This window comes from Schistosoma haematobium, chromosome 3, assembly GCF_000699445.3.
Source record: "Schistosoma haematobium chromosome 3, whole genome shotgun sequence".
Lineage (NCBI taxonomy): Eukaryota > Metazoa > Platyhelminthes > Trematoda > Strigeidida > Schistosomatidae > Schistosoma > Schistosoma haematobium.
In genome coordinates, this window is record NC_067198.1 from 25,050,097 (window position 1) to 25,068,252 (window position 18,156).

General features: G+C 30.4%; 1 protein-coding gene across 2 annotated transcripts in view; it reads left to right on the forward strand.

The window, feature by feature from the left end:
• SHOC2_1 (soc-2 suppressor of clear) overlaps positions 1-18,156 on the forward strand; it is a 46,081-nt gene that overhangs the window by 17,248 nt on the left and 10,677 nt on the right. Inside the window, exons 6-13 of one of the 2 annotated variants that reach the window (XM_051213390.1) lie at positions 670-896; positions 4,449-4,575; positions 6,605-6,713; positions 7,911-8,004; positions 9,094-9,198; positions 10,011-10,125; positions 11,620-11,744; positions 17,072-17,159. In XM_051213390.1, coding sequence (XP_051069366.1) covers positions 670-896; positions 4,449-4,575; positions 6,605-6,713; positions 7,911-8,004; positions 9,094-9,198; positions 10,011-10,125; positions 11,620-11,744; positions 17,072-17,159 — 990 coding nt within the window. Of the gene's footprint in view, positions 1-669; positions 897-4,448; positions 4,576-6,604; positions 6,714-7,910; positions 8,005-9,093; positions 9,199-10,010; positions 10,126-11,619; positions 17,160-18,156 lie in introns of both variants that reach the window. The other variant, XM_051213389.1, reaches the window with a different exon arrangement.

Below are 18,156 nucleotides of genomic sequence, written 5' to 3' on the forward strand. Positions count from 1 at the left end.
CGTTCATAGTCTTTTACTGTCTACTAATATCCCTGGATACCATGAAAAGTCTGCTTCAAAAATGTATCGTCAAAGTTAAACCTCTGTGTTACTTAGTGATTACACCAGACCACTGATACTGCAATGACACATTTATGGTCTATTACTATCAATGATGCATATACGTTAATATTGGGTTGTAGAGTTTCATTGAAATGACATACCAATCTAAGTTATATAACTATTGAAAACCTGGAAGCACCGTTATTATTTATGCGTAAAACCGGAGATCTTGGGTTCCGTTCCTGGTTTCTAGATCATGAATTTGCACTATTGAGGAGCCCCATACTAGGATGAAATGGCTGTCTAGTACTCCCCGGTTTTCAGTGTTTTCCTAACCTAGATGAGCTTGTGATTTTAATAATGCATATGCTTGTACCTTCTAAAATTAAAATACCTGTATATTTTGTATTATTTGTAATTTCGCACCTTTTTTCCACTAACCAGGTGTAGTGTTTTTCTACTGAAATATATGTACACGCAGTTGTGTTCACGTTACATTTTGTACACATTTTTTGGGAATATAGGCGAATTGCTTTATTTATTGTTGATCTGTCTGATGTGTTACATATGCTTGTGTTGTTTTCTTTCATTACTTTCCTTTCCACTTTTTTTGTTTTATATGTTTAGATGAAATTGGCACATTGTTTGCATTGGAAATTTTAATGGTACAAGAGAATTCATTAAGTGATCTACCAGAAACATTAGCACAATGTACACAATTACGTGTATTAGATATAAGACATAATAAATTATGTGAAATCCCTCAAGTTGTTTATAAACTACATAACTTAACACATTTATTTCTACGTTTCAATCGAATTCGTGTAGTGGATGAAGAAATTAAATATTTAACCGTAAGAAAAATCGAATTTAAAAAAAGGCTTTTTATTGCTTGTTTTTTTGTTCTTATTTGAACATATTTTTCATTTTCTCAAAAGTTTATTACAACATTTTAATGAAAGGTGGTATTTGATTTAAACATATATGAAAGGTCAGTAAGCAATCTTATTTGGATGTTAAAAGTAAATACTACATAAATATGATCTAGTGTATATAATTCGAACATAAGTCAGCATTAGAATCCATTGATCGCTGAATAGCAACCAATTTCATTTTTGTCAAATCCTTTGTTGTTGATCGATTTCTATCCATTAAGTCACAATGTAGTCACTAGTATAAGTGACTCGAAATCACGTTCGTTATATTTATGTGTGATGTGGTTGGAAGTAGTCGACAGGAAGCTCTCTTTGACCTAAGCTTTGTGCTAATCGGCATTTGTCAGCAAAGAGTACTCTAAATCTTAAGGGAATCGATGTTATCTGTGCGACCCAAACATATGTGTGTCACTCAGCTTCCTAGTCTGAAGCGTTACCACCGAATTAGTTTTTTTTAAAAGTCATTTTAAAATCATCTTAATATTACTACTAATTCGGCTTTGTAACTTTTATCATTATTATCAATATGAGTTTCGATAATGCAATGAGAAGAGGAAGTTTATCAGAATTATGTGATATATTTGCGCAATACATTTCGAACAATCTGATCACACATATACTTGTTAAGATATTTCTATATCTAAATTAAGAGGTCAACTAGACAGGTTAAAGGTAAGCCATAACAAAGAAAGAAAAACAAAGTACACAAAAATAAATGTGATTACCACTCTAGATAATAAATCAGTATTACCAGGGTAGGTTAAGTGTAAGGACAAATTGTTTCTGAACGCATAAAGGGGATTTCAATTTCCATATAGCCATGGCTTCAATAAGCCGTAGTATACGTCTTTGAAGGCTTTTGTATAACACTATAAATGCTGACTTGATTTCAAACTTATGACCAATCTCAATCAAATGTTTCGCAATGGAGGATGATGTCTGTGATCTTATTGGACCATTGGAATTCATTTGTTTCTGCAGCTACATGTAAATTGATAGACACAATGGGATGTGACACAATCGCTTTCGTGCTGTTTGGGCTTTTGGTGAAACATAGACTTTGCCTTTTCGATAATGATAAGTTGAGCTGTATAAAATGTCCGGTTGATGGCCAATTTAAGTCTCCGTTTCAAAATGAGACTATTTGAGTCGCCTCTGAATGGTAACATAATGTAAAGTTGCTTATTGGATGCCAAAAGCGTCATAGGTCTAATCGTATTGCAACCCTTTCAGCGGTTTATGAACATCAAACAATAACCATTATTCATTAACGTATCAGTCAAGAGCTTCGTCTCTACTTCAATATATATATATATATATATATATATATATATATATATATATATATATATATATATATATGATCAGATTGTTCGAAATGTATTGCGCAAATATATCACATAATTCTGATAAACTACGTCTTCTCATTGCATTATCGGAATTTATCCAAGGGACTAATTGTTTTAAATTAATATGAATATTGTCATTATTATTATTATCGGCAGATCCGCACTGTAATTCTCTATGGCTAACTTGTTTATTGTTATTGATTTAGTCATTTCGATTATTTACATATTTTTGAAGCAACAAACGTAGCTAACCTAGATGTTTTGTATTAAAATTATCTCATGACTTCTATTACCATTATATTTATCATACCCTGGATAGACAGCCACATTTATTATACCATTCATTTTACAATATTTTAATTGATTGAATAGCTTTTGTAATCATTAGTTATTAACCAATCACAGTTCATTCTTGTTATGTGCGTATGTTTGTTTATCTATTAAGATTTCTGTTAGTTTGTATATGTTTATCTTTGATCATTTGGTCTATAACAATAAGACCCTAGATCATTTGGATGCATATTTTGTGATGATAATTTTCACGATTTAAAAAAAAAAAACACAACGATGATCGCACTCTTTCCGTAATAAAACGTATCATTTTCGTTATTACAATATTTCTTTTCGTTAAAATCATGATGTAAAATATCATTTCTTCATAACATATTCATTAAGATTTTTTTTGATTTTGCATGTAAACTTAAAAAACTGATGATCAAGAACCACATGGTAGACAAAGTTAAAAGATAACTCATAGATCAACTAGAAAAGATTATACAACAAAGTTTAATTTCAGAAATCCTGTTTGAAGTGCTGAAGTTGACAGGTATAATGACAATAAGACTATTTGGTTTGCCTAAGGTACGTGAAAATAACATTCTATTCATACCGGTCTTAGATAATGACTAGTTTTGCTTATCATACTACAACAATATGGTCAGTAAATAATTCTGGAACCAATGAAATGTTAAAGTAATAGGTAATTGAAGATTATTTAAAATATATGATCATGTAAGATAGGATATCATATCGTTTTCAAGGATGCTTTCGTAGCCAAGGAGCTCATATCAATAGGATATACTGCCGTTTTCTTCATATTAATGTTGCATAATTGATCGACCAACTTGAAATCTCTCGGTGAATCCTTCCACTAACGACTTCGAATATGGTTCAATAGTTTCGTTAGCCACATAGTTAGATTATAGGTAGGCAATTGACACGTGGATAAAATTGGTGGTAGAGGGCTGTTAGTTTTATGAATTTGAGGGGATCCTTTTAAATGCGAATATTCAAAACCCACAAGTTTCAAGTTACTGATCTCCCTTTTATTAAAGATAAAAGTGTCTAGCAGTTTCACTAAAATTGAATTTACTCTTCCCCTGAATTACTAATTCCTTAAAGTTAGGTATCAGTTATAAACTTGATTTCATCATGATGAATAGGTATGATTTTGCTTTCGTGAAAGCATACAATAAAATGATTTATTCAAAACTATTGACAAACACCCATCTTCCACCATTGCCAAACAAAGTTGGACAAAGGTTATAAGATTAATCTTAGCTCAGCCTTTATGGTTTTATGCAAAGGTTGTCTAGGGTGAATAGTTAGGTTTTTTGGGACATCTATATAGAATTTCAAACCCTTTTTGTTTGTTTGGAAACGATTTGTACTTGCACTAGACTGACGCTGTTATTATTGATTTATCACATTGTTTTTCTCTCATACTACAATTTGTCTAGTTAACCTATATATATATACCTAAGCAAATGAGTGTGTGATCAGATTGTTCAAACTGTGATGCGCTAATATACCACATAATTATTGTAAACTTGGTCTTCCCATTGGTTTATCAAAATGAATTTTATTTCATTGTAAGAAAATGCATTTTTGTCACTTTGAATTGACACAAGAATCAGCTGCATTTTTATTCATTCGCTCTTTGGTTACGGTTCTTTTATATGACCAGTATTCAAGTTCAGTAATTCATTTGTGTTAAAAATCAAGGGAGTTAATCATCGAACTGCTGTTGCATTATGTTGATGGTGTAATTTATCTTTATTTTTTTGTAAAATTAAAATCAGAACTTTTATCAGTTTTTTCCTTATTATTTTGCTTTAAACAGAAGCTTCAAGTTCTTAGTTTACGAGAGAATAAAATCCATACACTTCCAGCTGATCCTGGTATCGGTCAATTGACCAATTTGATTACATTAGATGTTTCACATAATCATTTGGAGCAATTATCTGAAAGTGAGTTGATTTATTTATTCACATATATTTTAATCATCATATATGCTTCATAGTTAATTACATCATCCTACTTATTGCATCACCTATATCCCTTACTTTTCTAAGACTGATATTTCATGAATATGTTCAGGGCATAACCCAAAATTGTTTAATTAGGTGAAATTTGGCTGTCATCACATCGTGTGTATTTGATAATGTACTGTGATATATTCTATATATTGAAGCTCGCTAGAACTCTAACAGTACTTATTTGAAATTTGACAGAATCTGTTTAGATACTAACGTAATTGCTATTAATCTTACTAATTAATACACAGGATAAGGAGAATGATCAACACTTGGAACCACTTATTTTTATTGAATCATGAGTGTTTGGGCATTAGCGTGGTATACAAAATAACTTGACTTTTTTATTCAAGATTTTATAAATTCGTATAAGAAATTTCCAAGATTTTCGTTTCATACATCTCTTGAATTAGATTTTCGAATGTATTATCAGTCAACATAATGATATGCATACTGTTAAGTTGTTTTTGTAATTTCTAAACAAAATCTATCCTAAACTTCAACAGAATTACCTAATATGTATGCTAAGATTATGTTCTAAATGACTGATGGGCAAATATTTTCGGTCAAGGACTACATGAACATAAATACCTAACTGTGGTGGGGCGGATATATAAAATTTCAGTATGTTTTTAAGCTAAGATGTCCATTTGTCTGCAGAAAATAGAATAGTCAGCAAGCTCAATTGTAGTGGATATATCATACTCTGACAGATATCTTTCTGATCAGATTTCAGTGAGACTGGTTGTTTACTAAAATGCTAGGAAATAAGAATGCATGGATTTCTCAGCGTGCTCAGATAGTAGATTGAGTTTGTTTTCTAGTGCTTTAACTTCTATACATAGTTTATGTCCAAAAATATCTCTATTCTGCGAATTCTTAATGAATTTATTCAGTATATGAAGAATGTCAACAGCAAATGGAAAATCAGAAAACCACTCGATGATTTTTCATTATATTTAAAAACTCATTCGTTGTGTTCTTCATTTCGGGTGAATATCACAATTTCTTCTAAGGTTTCAGACCATATCCCAGAGAATAAAAATCAACTTAAGCAAATGTACAACGCATTTAATAAAATATTCTTTAAGATCTTTATCTGAAGTTCTGTGGTTATGTAAACTATTTTCATATTATTTCACTTTTTGGCTCCTCGTTAAATATATATGTATATATATCTACATAGTTTTCTTGGCCTTTCTGTACCTCAAAAATACACACTAATTTAGTAATTCGACTCAAGTTCTTCTTACGTGATTTGTTGTTGTTTGTAACTTGATTTTATTTGTTCAAAGTGAAGTCGATGAATCAAGGTGTGAATCTGCACTCCCAATTATTATTATTATTATTACTATTAATATTATCATTATTATTATTATTAATTTTATTATTATTATTCGAGTACATGTAGTTTGTACACTTTGATCAAAGTATAATTCACCATATCGCCATACAGATAATCAAATCTATGCAAAATTTAGTCAACTATAAATAAAAGATCCTGTATAAATATGTATTAATTAAAATACTATTTAAGTGATACAGTTTAATGTTTATGTGTATTAAACAATCATTATCATTAATGTTTTTCCATTACTGTAATATAAAATATTTATTAAATTAGAAATAAATTATAATACATCTAGCCTATGTACTCCATATATGCTGATTACATTTAAATAGGAAGTTACTTTCATTAAAATTTATTTTTTGGGAATTTATAATTTAAATTTAGTGGATAAGGTAACAATAAAGGGATACTCTTGAGTAGCAGCTAAAAAATATGATAACTATTCAGATCTCCTTGTATTTCTCATATGATCTAATCCCATTCAATTAGTGATAGATGTAATTCTTAAAGAAAATTATTGTCTATATTGTGTTATTTTAAATATGTATGCTCATTTCGTCTCAATATTGTTTTTTGTTCTCTCTGTCTCTTTTCTTCTTACATAAAATGAAGAAATTGGTCATTGTCAAAAATTGTGCACATTAAGCTTACAACATAATGAACTACGTTCGCTACCGAATACAATTGGTGATTTAAAAATGTTAGAAAATATTGGCTTGAAGTTAGTTTTAGTTATTATGAAATATGTTTGCATTTCTCTTTCTATAGTTTATTTATATGTGATTAATTGTCAAATTAGTTTTTCTGTTTCCTTGGTTAACATTCACTTGTTTCGAAAAAAATCGTGTTTATGCTTACATTTTTAATAGTTTTACAATATTGTTCCAGAAATATTTGTCCAAAAATTAATAATTCATTGTTTTTCAAATGATATTTGAATTTCATCATTGTCGATGGTCGTCTGTTCAAGGTTGAACAGTGTTGAACAAATATGTTTCCTTTCTAAAGAGCTGTTTCTACTACTTAGCCACAGCAGGAATGCCGTTGCATAAAAAAATTCTCAAATCTTTTGTATTTAAGATACTGACATGAATCTCTGATAATTATTTACTGGATTATAGCATTAAAAGTGTCACTTTATAAATGACTTAAATTCAGCATTATTGAGTTTTTCAGTAGTTTATTGTAATTACGAATCATTCTTCTAACCTTAGTGTATATTACTTACTATAGATTTAGATGTGTTAGTTTAAATATGAATTTAAGCCTATTGAAAATCATAAGTGAAAATGTTTATCCACAAGCGTAAGTTAACCCGAAAAAGTAAACATTTTAGTTGCAAAAGTTTTCGAAGTATGAAACTTATTTATTTCTAACGATAAAAGGAATGTTTTTATATCTGAAAAGTTCATTCAGGCTATTTTTGGTTTATTGATTAGGGTATTAATTCCTCATGAAGACTGATTATCTCCTCCATTAATAAAAGAAAATAGAACAGTCAATAATTTCAAGTTTAGTTTAATCACTTTAAATTTCATAAAACGTCGTGAAATTCTTGTACTCTGACACTATATTATTAATCGGATTCCGGCTAGATTTGTTTTTTGTTCTTATTCTCCTGTTTCAAGCGTAATTCTTTTTTTGTTTCATGTTGCTTAAGCAACAGTTTACGCATTAAAAAAAACCATAGTTTAGTACTCTACAATAAAATACAATGTTTCCTCAAAACCATTTCAAATCATTTTACTTCTGAACTTTTTTTACGCATATTTCTAAATATTCAGAGTTTTCCCTACCTCTGTTAACATTCCTTTCTCAAAGATTCATTGTTTCGCATAATTTAGTAGACAGATAGATGTTTACTGAACTGTATTTCTTGTTTACTAATTGCTTTATTTATACATTTTATTCTCTGCAGATATAATCACTTGGAATCATTACCAGATTCGTTAGCACTTTGTACAAATCTCTTAGAATTAAATATTGAAGGCAACAATATTTGGCAATTACCGGTAAGTGTAAATATTCTTCATTGAGTTCCCCTTTTTATTTTTTTCCGTGTTTGTTATCTTTGCGTAAACATTCTATATTGAATTCAACTATTTTAGAGAAAGTGAGACCCATACACAATATATACATGAAATTGTTTTTAAAAACTAATGGTTATGAAAAAGGTTACTTTCATTTAAGGAATTATTTTGTTACCGGTACAATAACATAAAAACTGTCTGTTCGAATAAATCATCAACAAAGTTATATTTCAAAAAATAAAGAAGATGAACAATAAACTCTCTCGAGAATTATTATTAAAACAATTAAAGCTGGTTGGTTGGCTGCATACACATTTTCATTAATTTACAAATTGAATAAACGTATTCAAATAAAAGCATAAAATTTTAATAGTTTTTTTTTAAATAGAATACTGATGAGAACTTCACATCTGTATCTATTACATTTGTTGTTTTACATCAAAAGTGATTGTACATACATTAAGTCGAACCTTTTTTCGTTATAAATTGTTATTATTATCATTTTAGACATTTAAGTAGGTCATTTTATATTGTTCGTGAATGGGATTCCGATATGAATTAGTGATGGATCTCTGAAAAATATTCATTTGCAGAAAACAAACATCAAATGACTTAGCTACTCAATCTCTATGTTTGCGTTCCATTAATCAGAAAGATGAATTTTATTTGTTCTTAGTATTATCGAATATAAAAGATTTATCTTACTGTATGTGGGTTAAGGAAAAACTTTTTTAGATTTGAAGAACGACAACAAGATGCGACAAAATGTTACACAATTTTCATTGTTATTATTCACAGTAATATAAAAGGTAGTATTAAAATATTTCTATTACATCACATGTTCATTGATTGTTTCCATATATTCACAAAATGAATATCTGTATATATTACAAATGATCATTTTATCATTTTTGAAAGACTAGCCTTTCCTATCTTTATTTAAATATAAAAAATCATGAAAATATTGTCCAATACATTTTTTAGTGTTTGTTTATCCTTTATTATCAATATTTTCCTAAGGACAATTTATTCTATTCGTTCTTTTTTTGTTGTCATTAAATTATTCACAAGGAGGGACTGCTAACACATTTGAAAAAAGTTTCCTGTGTGACATTGTCAAGAAATTATTTTAATATTTTTCCATCTGGTGGTCCTCAGCAATTTACTTCAATACAAGTTAGTTATGTTCTATAATCTTTCATTAAGCTTGTATTTAAAGTATTATTTATCAATAGTGTTCGGTAAGAATATTTTAAGTTATGTGCTTAGTTTGATCACATCTATTTTAATACTTTTATTGTTCGTAACTGAGCATTTCCGTCGTAAGTATATTCAAGATTGAATCGATCATCAATCTCTGTCGACAATTCGGACTATTTAGACTTCAGAAATATAATCACATAAGCCTTCATATGTTGATGCGTAACAAAATGTTAACCTGGGTTTAGAAATCACACTTGACCTTTTCCAGCTTGAAATGGCTCAGAATCGGATGGTCTAGAAGTTGAGTGTTCGCGCGCGAGACCGAAAGCCCTGAGTTTGAATCCCGCGGGCGGGATCTTTGGTGCACACTGTTGAGGAGTCCCACAATAGGACGAAATAGCCGTCTAGTGCTTCTATCTCCATATTACTCAATTAATAACAAGTATCAATTTATATCAGTGTTATTATTATTGTTTGTCATAATCTATCACTTCTTTTGTTTTATTTAAACTTGTGTTAATTTATTCCGGTTATTTATTTACTTTGAAGAAGTGGCTTACATTAAGTCACCTAATAGAATTTTTCTACTCATTGGGATATAGCAAAAAATATATTTATTAGTAACCTTTTACCCAACCTTTGCATTGATGCCTATAAATCTATCACTTCGTTAGCTCATTCATGTCAATCGTTTTGTTATTTTCCATTTTCATTCATCATAAATTCGATTCAACTAATAAATTCCTTTCTTTATTTTTTCCAAAAAAATATGTCTCAAACTTCAGTCTCTCAATATGGAGTACAATCAAATAACTCGAATACCGTTTGGTATATTTTCACGAGCATCAAATTTAACTAAATTAAATATGAAAGATAATCAAATCGGTGCTTTTCCACCGGGTAAATGCACTCCTTCATATAATTTTTTTCCTTTATCCAATATTGCTTATTTGGTTGATATTTACATCGAAGCCATGCGTCTTCATTTTCATTTTTGCCGTTTATAATTACATTCATGCATACTATATTCTATGTAAAAATATCTATGCAAATAATATCCACCTATCAATATCATTCATGTTGGGTGTGAGACGGTTGTCACCGATAGCATCAAATGATCGTTGCGCAAATTATTACGTAAATTAACTGAAGTTGTAGTTATACCCATGCTGTTCTAATGGTTAAGCGTTTGCTGTAAGACCTGAAATTCTTGAGTTTGATCCCTGGTGTGAGGCCGTAGGCGTTCAGTGTTGAGTCGCATGCTAGGATTAAACAGCTGTCTAATGCTTATTTTTAAATGATGCCCCAATTGACTGTTACCTATCAATATGAAAATAAATTCACTAGTGATTTTTTATTCTTGCACAGTCAGATTGTATTGAAAGTGGTATGAATAATCATGGTTTATGTTGTGTTCAGATCAAAAGTTGATTTATTAGTGATTTGTATGTATGTATATGTGTACTTATGAGAGTCCCGAGCTACTAGTATATCCAACTATGTTGGTCAGCTTGAGTTCATATTCTGTAGTTATTATAGCGTAAATAAGATACATTCATCTCCATATATATATATCCCTAAGAGTGTGAAAAACAACCTAGTGAAATGAATGAAGAGGTATACTATCATTAGCAATATAATCGTCAGAATCGTTGTAGCATTCAAATGATCAAGAAATCACTAATGGTTTTAAAAAATCACAGTTCCAGATCTAATCTTTTCATTCTCACTAGACTTAGCCTAACACACATGATCTTTAAATCTTCAAGTTATCGTATTTAAATTCCAGTGATATTACTTGGCTTCCAATACTAAAAATAGTAGAGTGCACCTCGGAATTTAGTAGTTAGGGCCTATATAGCAAACTTAAATTCTTTAAACCTTGAGTCTCGAGCATTACTTTTGCGCTGATGACTGATTGTGTGAAGACATTCGATCTATAAATTTACAATCTAGTGATTTTATCACTCGTTTTGTCAATTTTATTAATTGTTATTAATCTTTTAGTTTGCTTTCTATTGTCTCTACTATAAAATGTCATTCACATTCTCGCCTTACATGACCTTGTTAGATAGAAAACATTTCAGTGGTTATTACTATTTCTATTCCTACTACTACTACCACTACTACTACTACTACTACTACTACTAATAATAATAATAATAATAATAATAATAATAATAATAATAATAATAATAATAATAATATCGAATATATTGATATTAATAATGATAATTATTATTAGTGTATGTGGATTGCCTTAGTTTATAATTAATATTATTTTTAAAATACTGAATCATATTTGTTACTATCTCCGTTTATTTTATTTATTCCTTTTCATTATGTATATATTTGATCGTTAATTATATCTATATACTGGGAAATGTATATAAGATATTAAAAGTTGGACAAGTTTAGTTGAATTAAATGTTGGTACAAATCAATTAACAAAGCTTCCAGATGATATAGAATATTTAATTAATTTGGAAGTATTAATTTTGAGTAATAATCAATTAAAAGTGAGTTATTTCTATTTTATTTCTGGTACTTTATGATATTCCTTATATTGATGTATACATTTATATACATGCATGTGTGTGCTGTGCTGGGTACATTTTAATTGTACACTTTATATAGAAACAGTGATTGTTTATTTCTTTTACATCTATCTTGTTCCAATATTAACTTGTTATATCAAAATGGTGGGGATTTCAATTGAGAGGCAATGTATTTTAAATTGTGGAAGACAACTATATTGTGAATAATATATGAGTAAAAAATGTTTAATTCACTAATTCATTAACAAGATTTTAAGATGATGAAATTACAAGATGATAACAGTTGGTTATTTGAACAAAATCTTTTCATCCATTCATTATATACCATAACTACGAGGATGATTTGTGGTTTTCATTTTGATACTTTGCTTTTAGGTAGTTGAAAGAAAACTAGTATAACTCAGTCATAGATTATGAAGTTAATTGAAACATGTTTGTATCCCACAGAGAGGACTGGGATTCTTGATGATTACATTTAGTCACTCAACATTTCAAAACAGTACACACGATGTTCAGTCACTTAGATCAGTTCACACATTTAACATTGGTTGACAGTATTTGATTAGAACTGAGGGTCTGAATGAACATGACAATGGTCACTACTCTGTAATTAATTAACTGTTGACGTTGATTACTTATGTAAATGAGATTATTTATATTTTAAGGTTGGGTTTCATTTTGAACTAATTCTTTGTGATGAATAACTGAGAAAATTGATGACAGTACTTTGGAGGTTGTTGACACAGGATAGAAATATATCGCTTTTCTTTTTCACACGAAAATTCTTCATTTATTATTCATAGGTTTGTTACAAAAAACAAATCGTCAAATGGCAAAATTCGTTGTCCTATTCTATCCAATATCTCATAATATTGTTTATGTTCAACAATCTTATTTTAAATTCTTATAATTAGCAGTAAAATTGATCATAATTCATTGAATACTATATGAAACGTTTTGTAATTGGTAACCAAAAGTATTCGTGAAGTTTTTCTTTGAAAAAATATATTTTTGTTTTAGAAATCATCTTACTACTATTGTGTCTAGCTGATTTATTTCTTAAGAATAATATTTATAACTTCAACAAAACTGTATATTGACTAGTCTGGTGTGTATGGTATAGAAGAGCTGAGTAATCTGCGAAGTGGGAATCGTCTAGTTGCATGTAAGCTGTCCATTGTATTTCGTGCTTCCCGTGAGATGTGTAGGTCTTCGTAATCCAGTCGATCACCGTAAGAGGGAGGGAGGGAGAGAGTAGGCAGCCTTGTCTGACTCCGGTTATTCTTTGGGATGTGTCAGTCGGCTGTCGTCCATGCACGACTGTTCAGTTCAGTCCGTTGTATGAATTCCGGATTATGTTGACGATTAAGCTTACATAAGCTTATCCTATTCACACTATCAAATGTTTCCTCATAGTCAATTAATTTAATGTATGATGACGTTCCATTCAACTGGTTGTTCAACAATGATCCGTAGTATCGCAGTTGGGTTTGTGCACGATCGATCTTTGTGGAGTTTGGCCTGTTGACCAGGAAGTGGGACGTTTATTGAGTTTCACGTGGTTCAGCAACACTCAGTTGAAAACTTTTGCTGGTATCGATAGTAGTGTGATTCTACTGTAGCTTTCATACTTGTTCAGTTTTCCTTTCTGTAGTATCCTGATGAGGTATCCTTCTTTCTAGTCCATCGGCTCTTGTTCTTCCTCTTATGCTATGAGATTCACATCCCATTGGTGCTTTACACAATTCTTTGGACAACAACATAGCAAGTCCCTGAATCTGTGGAACTTTTTTCTTGATTGTCCGAGTACAGAAGCACGTCTATAGAACTTAACCTTTTCTGTCCAGCTTGGGTACACTGTGTTTCACTGATTCCGAGAACCGTCAACTTGTATCTTCTGGTCCTCCCTCCCACATTTTCTGGACATTCCGTCTACCTATATTAATTGTTACTCTAGTTGTTTGAAGGGGCATCGTCCTCGTGACTTCCGAAGAATCTCGACTTTCACCATGAGGCGTCATAATTCTTGTGAATGAAGATGCTTCAAATCGGAGGGCAGGGTTTAGATTGCTCACTCTGGTTAGCGTATTTTAGCAGCGTTGTTTTCTGCAGGGTGAGATTGTTATGACCAGCCCTCCTTTACTCGGCTCGGGACCGGCAGTCACCCTGGAATGTCTGCAGGCGAAGTTATATATATATATAAGCTTGAGACGGTGTGTCTATGCCTATGCGTATGCCGTTTTGATACAGACATTTGGTTTCAATTAGGTTTAGGTCAGGAATTTCCGTATCAGTTGACTATTTTTCCGTTTAGTTGAAAAGTATTGATCTGCTGTCTAGACTGCGTGAGAATACGTGTCTTCCTTGACCTTTATTTTTTTGATGAATCAATAGACTAAAACCAGAAATAAATACTAATCATTTTAGTAACTAAGACAACATCTATTGTTTATTCTCAGTTTCGCTATTATTTAACATTACAAATGATGTAAACATACATTTATAAATGGAAATTATTATTATTATTATTATTATTATTGAGTTTGAATCTCTAGGACACTGGATTTCTCCGATTCACTGTTCTAAGGGCAACACACTCATCACAACTAATGAAGGTTTCATGAGCAATTCCTTACAGAATCTCCTTTTCACAATTCTGAATATTTGTATACTAAAATCAGGCACATATTCAGTCCACCCTGGTTTTTAATAGTTTCTATACAACTGATATTATTCTGTCAGGAATTTCATTTTAAGCTGCTTTTATGCATACCAGAGTATTATGCTATCTTTGGTCAAGTTTAAATTTCAAATAGCATGTGCTATAAAGTCAGTTGATTTTTTTTCCGTGGGATTATCCAGATGAATTTTTGTGCGTAGCTGAGAAACAGTAAATTTATGAATTTTCTCAGTCTATTTTTGCTTATCATCCTCTTGGTCTATGTTATTTCTCGGATATATGATAATAATGATTATTTAAATTGAATTCTTTATGTTTTGACTAAAATTGGATCAACTACTTAAATACTATTGGCTTATCAGTCTGTCTTTTCTGCTGCTCTATTTTATCATTAACCCCGTTTATATATATAATACTTGGGCTTCCAATCCGAAACATAAGGTTTTCTCAGAGTATCACTCGTTGAGTCTTCAACCTGTATTTCTAATCCACAAGGTAGTAAAGTAACATCAGGAGACTCAATCTCATGGTATTTGAAGACCAAAATAGATCTGTACAGAATTTATTCATATGAGATTCTGAAGCCCACTCTCACCTTCAGTTTAGAATTAGGGTTTCCTCTTTCTTTTAGGTGGATCCTGCGTTCCCACCAAATTGCAACCATTTACTTGTAATATAGTCTAGTAGATTCATCAATAATCGTTCTAACATCCTTCACATTGCTACTTGACACAGCTTATTGTTTTCCTGAAATAAAGTCCAAAATGAAATAAAAGAGAAACGGTGTAAAGGAATAAGTGATCGAAAACTATTGAAAAATTGCAGTGAGGAATTTTAATTTATGTCGAAAACGTATTATATTTTTGTATAAAATACTTTAGACGGAGAATTTTTTTGATATTAGCAAAATATTTGGAATCGAGGAGCGGTTCCAAAAAGGCTACTTTAACTAAGATAAATACTATTTAAACTACTCTTTATAAGTATTACACGAACACTACAGAAGTGTTTTTATAGTTACGTGAGTATTATTGTCTTCAATGAATGGTTAAGGAGGTTTTTCTATTGAACCCTATTTAAGTAGTCTAAATCGTGTGATTGAGAAAGTTTAAAAATTTTTCACTTTAGCGAACAAAAACACTTACCTAAAAATTTTCCACATATCTCACATTAAAGTCTTAATAAGTTTAATATAAAATTAATTATTGAGTAATGTAATGTTGTCCAGATTGAATTTACTACAATCCGTTCGTTTATTGGTCGAATTTGGACTATTGCGAAAAACAATATTTTATAATTTAATATTCTGGTTTCTTGTTTGATTTTACTGTTACATGGAAATAAAGTTTCCAATTGTTTTACCTAGAATTTTATTTTGTTGAACAAGGAAAAAAGGATTGTTCTTTTCATTTTATTAAATATTCTGCTTTTTACTGCCCCAGTTGTTTATCTGATTCATGATGCATTCATACACATACATAAATATAAAACAGACTAGCATTATTTTCTGTAAGTTAAGAAGGAAAAAAGATATTTCCTGTCTCATACTTCACGTTAGGAAATTTATTGCGGCCCTAGATTGCTTTTTCTCTCAATCTTTAACCGATCAATGTCTTTGTATTAGTAGAACAGAATGGTCAATGTCAATCTAGAATCATGTCTGTTAAAAATTCCATTTAACCAATCAGAGAGGGTGATTTATGATTCATTGACCTTGATTATATAAATTCTTCGATTCACTGAAGTGATTCGCCAAATTTATCTCCAAATATACGCTTCTGGTGTCCAAAAAGGGAACTTATTTTGGACCCTGGAAAGTTTGGCATTGAACACATTATATAGTTATGTCTGGAAAATTCAAGATGCTTTTGATTCGCATGACCTTACTTTACCGGAATTTTCAAATTACCACTTAAACCTTTTATATTCCTTTTGGAATTTATTAATATGTGTTAATTTCTTTATTGTTTTTCTTATTAGAAGGAAGTAGTTATCCCACTTAATATTAATGTCTTGAAACCGTCGAAATAACATCTGTCTCAATAAATATAACGAACCTTGTATTTGGAATACACTTTCCGAAAGTTAGTGAGTTGTGAAATCAAAAATTATAGGTGGTAAAATTAAAACCTTGGATAAAGACAAAAACTGAAGGTAGTTGCAATGGAGTTCTAACCGTGTCACTGAAAATCTCTAAACAGTAACGTTTCCTGACACAATTCAGCTCACCAGTCAATAACTATTTGAACTGATGCCATATCTCGGCATGGCAACAATAATCCTCCTTTTCTCTGTTAACTACAATTGATTTTCGAAGTGGTTGATGGTCGGCTATGTATTACACTACCCTGCTTGATATAATTTATTTTTAAATAGTTATAGAATTACGATCACATAACCATGCTTCATCGTCTCTTTAACTACTATTTAGTTAATCTAACAATAATGATTGCACTAAATCCGTCTGATCCTCTCTGTGTGATCTATAATCCTTTTTTTAATTATCCCCTTTTTCAATGTGTTTATTTTGTTGTTTCTTTCTTCTCTCTCTTACTCTTTTCCTTCTACTACTAATCTTTCGTTACTTTTTTCTCTGTTATTTCCCTAGCAAATCCCAGTAACTATTCGAGAATTACAAAAACTACAAGTTTTAGACTTGGAAGAAAACCATTTAGAAAGTTTACCGCCAGATATTGGTATGTGGTCGTTTCTTTGTTTGTTTTGAATGGTGCTTTTACTGTGTAAAAATCCACTTCATTTTGTTAACGTTGTCTTTCTAATGCTTTTTTTAAGGGGAAGGGATTTTGTCGAGGGCTTTTTTTGTAATCTATGATTGACATCAGTTAATGACAGCCGTTTCCCTTTAGTTTTTAACTTTATAGCAACACACATCCATACACTTACATGGAGCCCACTCTATTACATATGTCTAAGTTTAAGAGGTATATTTTATATTTAAAAAATAAGTAATGTGGCCGAGTTTAAATACAATCAATCTCATTTCATTCATTTATATCATTATAGTTTACTAGTAACTCTCTAACGTAATGAAGTGGGTAAATTTGTTCAATGTATATTGGAATTTGATTACGTTACTAGTACATAACAGATGATTATTCATTCACTGCAGTCTACTAAGACCTGTAAATTTTACTTTGTATAGTCAAGTAATTCACAAAATTCTACTGGCTTTGGATTGAACTATTCAGAAGTAATATTTCATTGTATATCCTGCAATCATAAACTATACTATACTTCGATAATAAAAGAAATTATGTCTTACAAACAATTTCGATTTACAGAAAACAAAAAATAACCTGATTCGAATAGCTTATCTAATTTGTTAGATTAATTATGTAAATTCATTTCAAAGATCTATTGAATTTGAACACTAATTTGGACTAGGCATATATGTGGTGTGTGCTACTCATATTGACAGATATAAGTAGTATATATCAGCAGTCGGGAGTGGATTACTTGTCAGTAAAGGATTGAATTGAAGAGAACGGGAGGGGAAACAGCAGTTATAATAACAACAGAATTGAAAGAGTCGTGGAGCATGTAAAAGACAACTAAAAGAAGGTGCGCAAATAATGTAATTAGTGTATGGTTTTCATATTTTATGAAGGCAGTTTGTAATTTTGCATTGATAAATAAATTAGTTTTGCCCACCTGAGTTCCTATTCACTACAT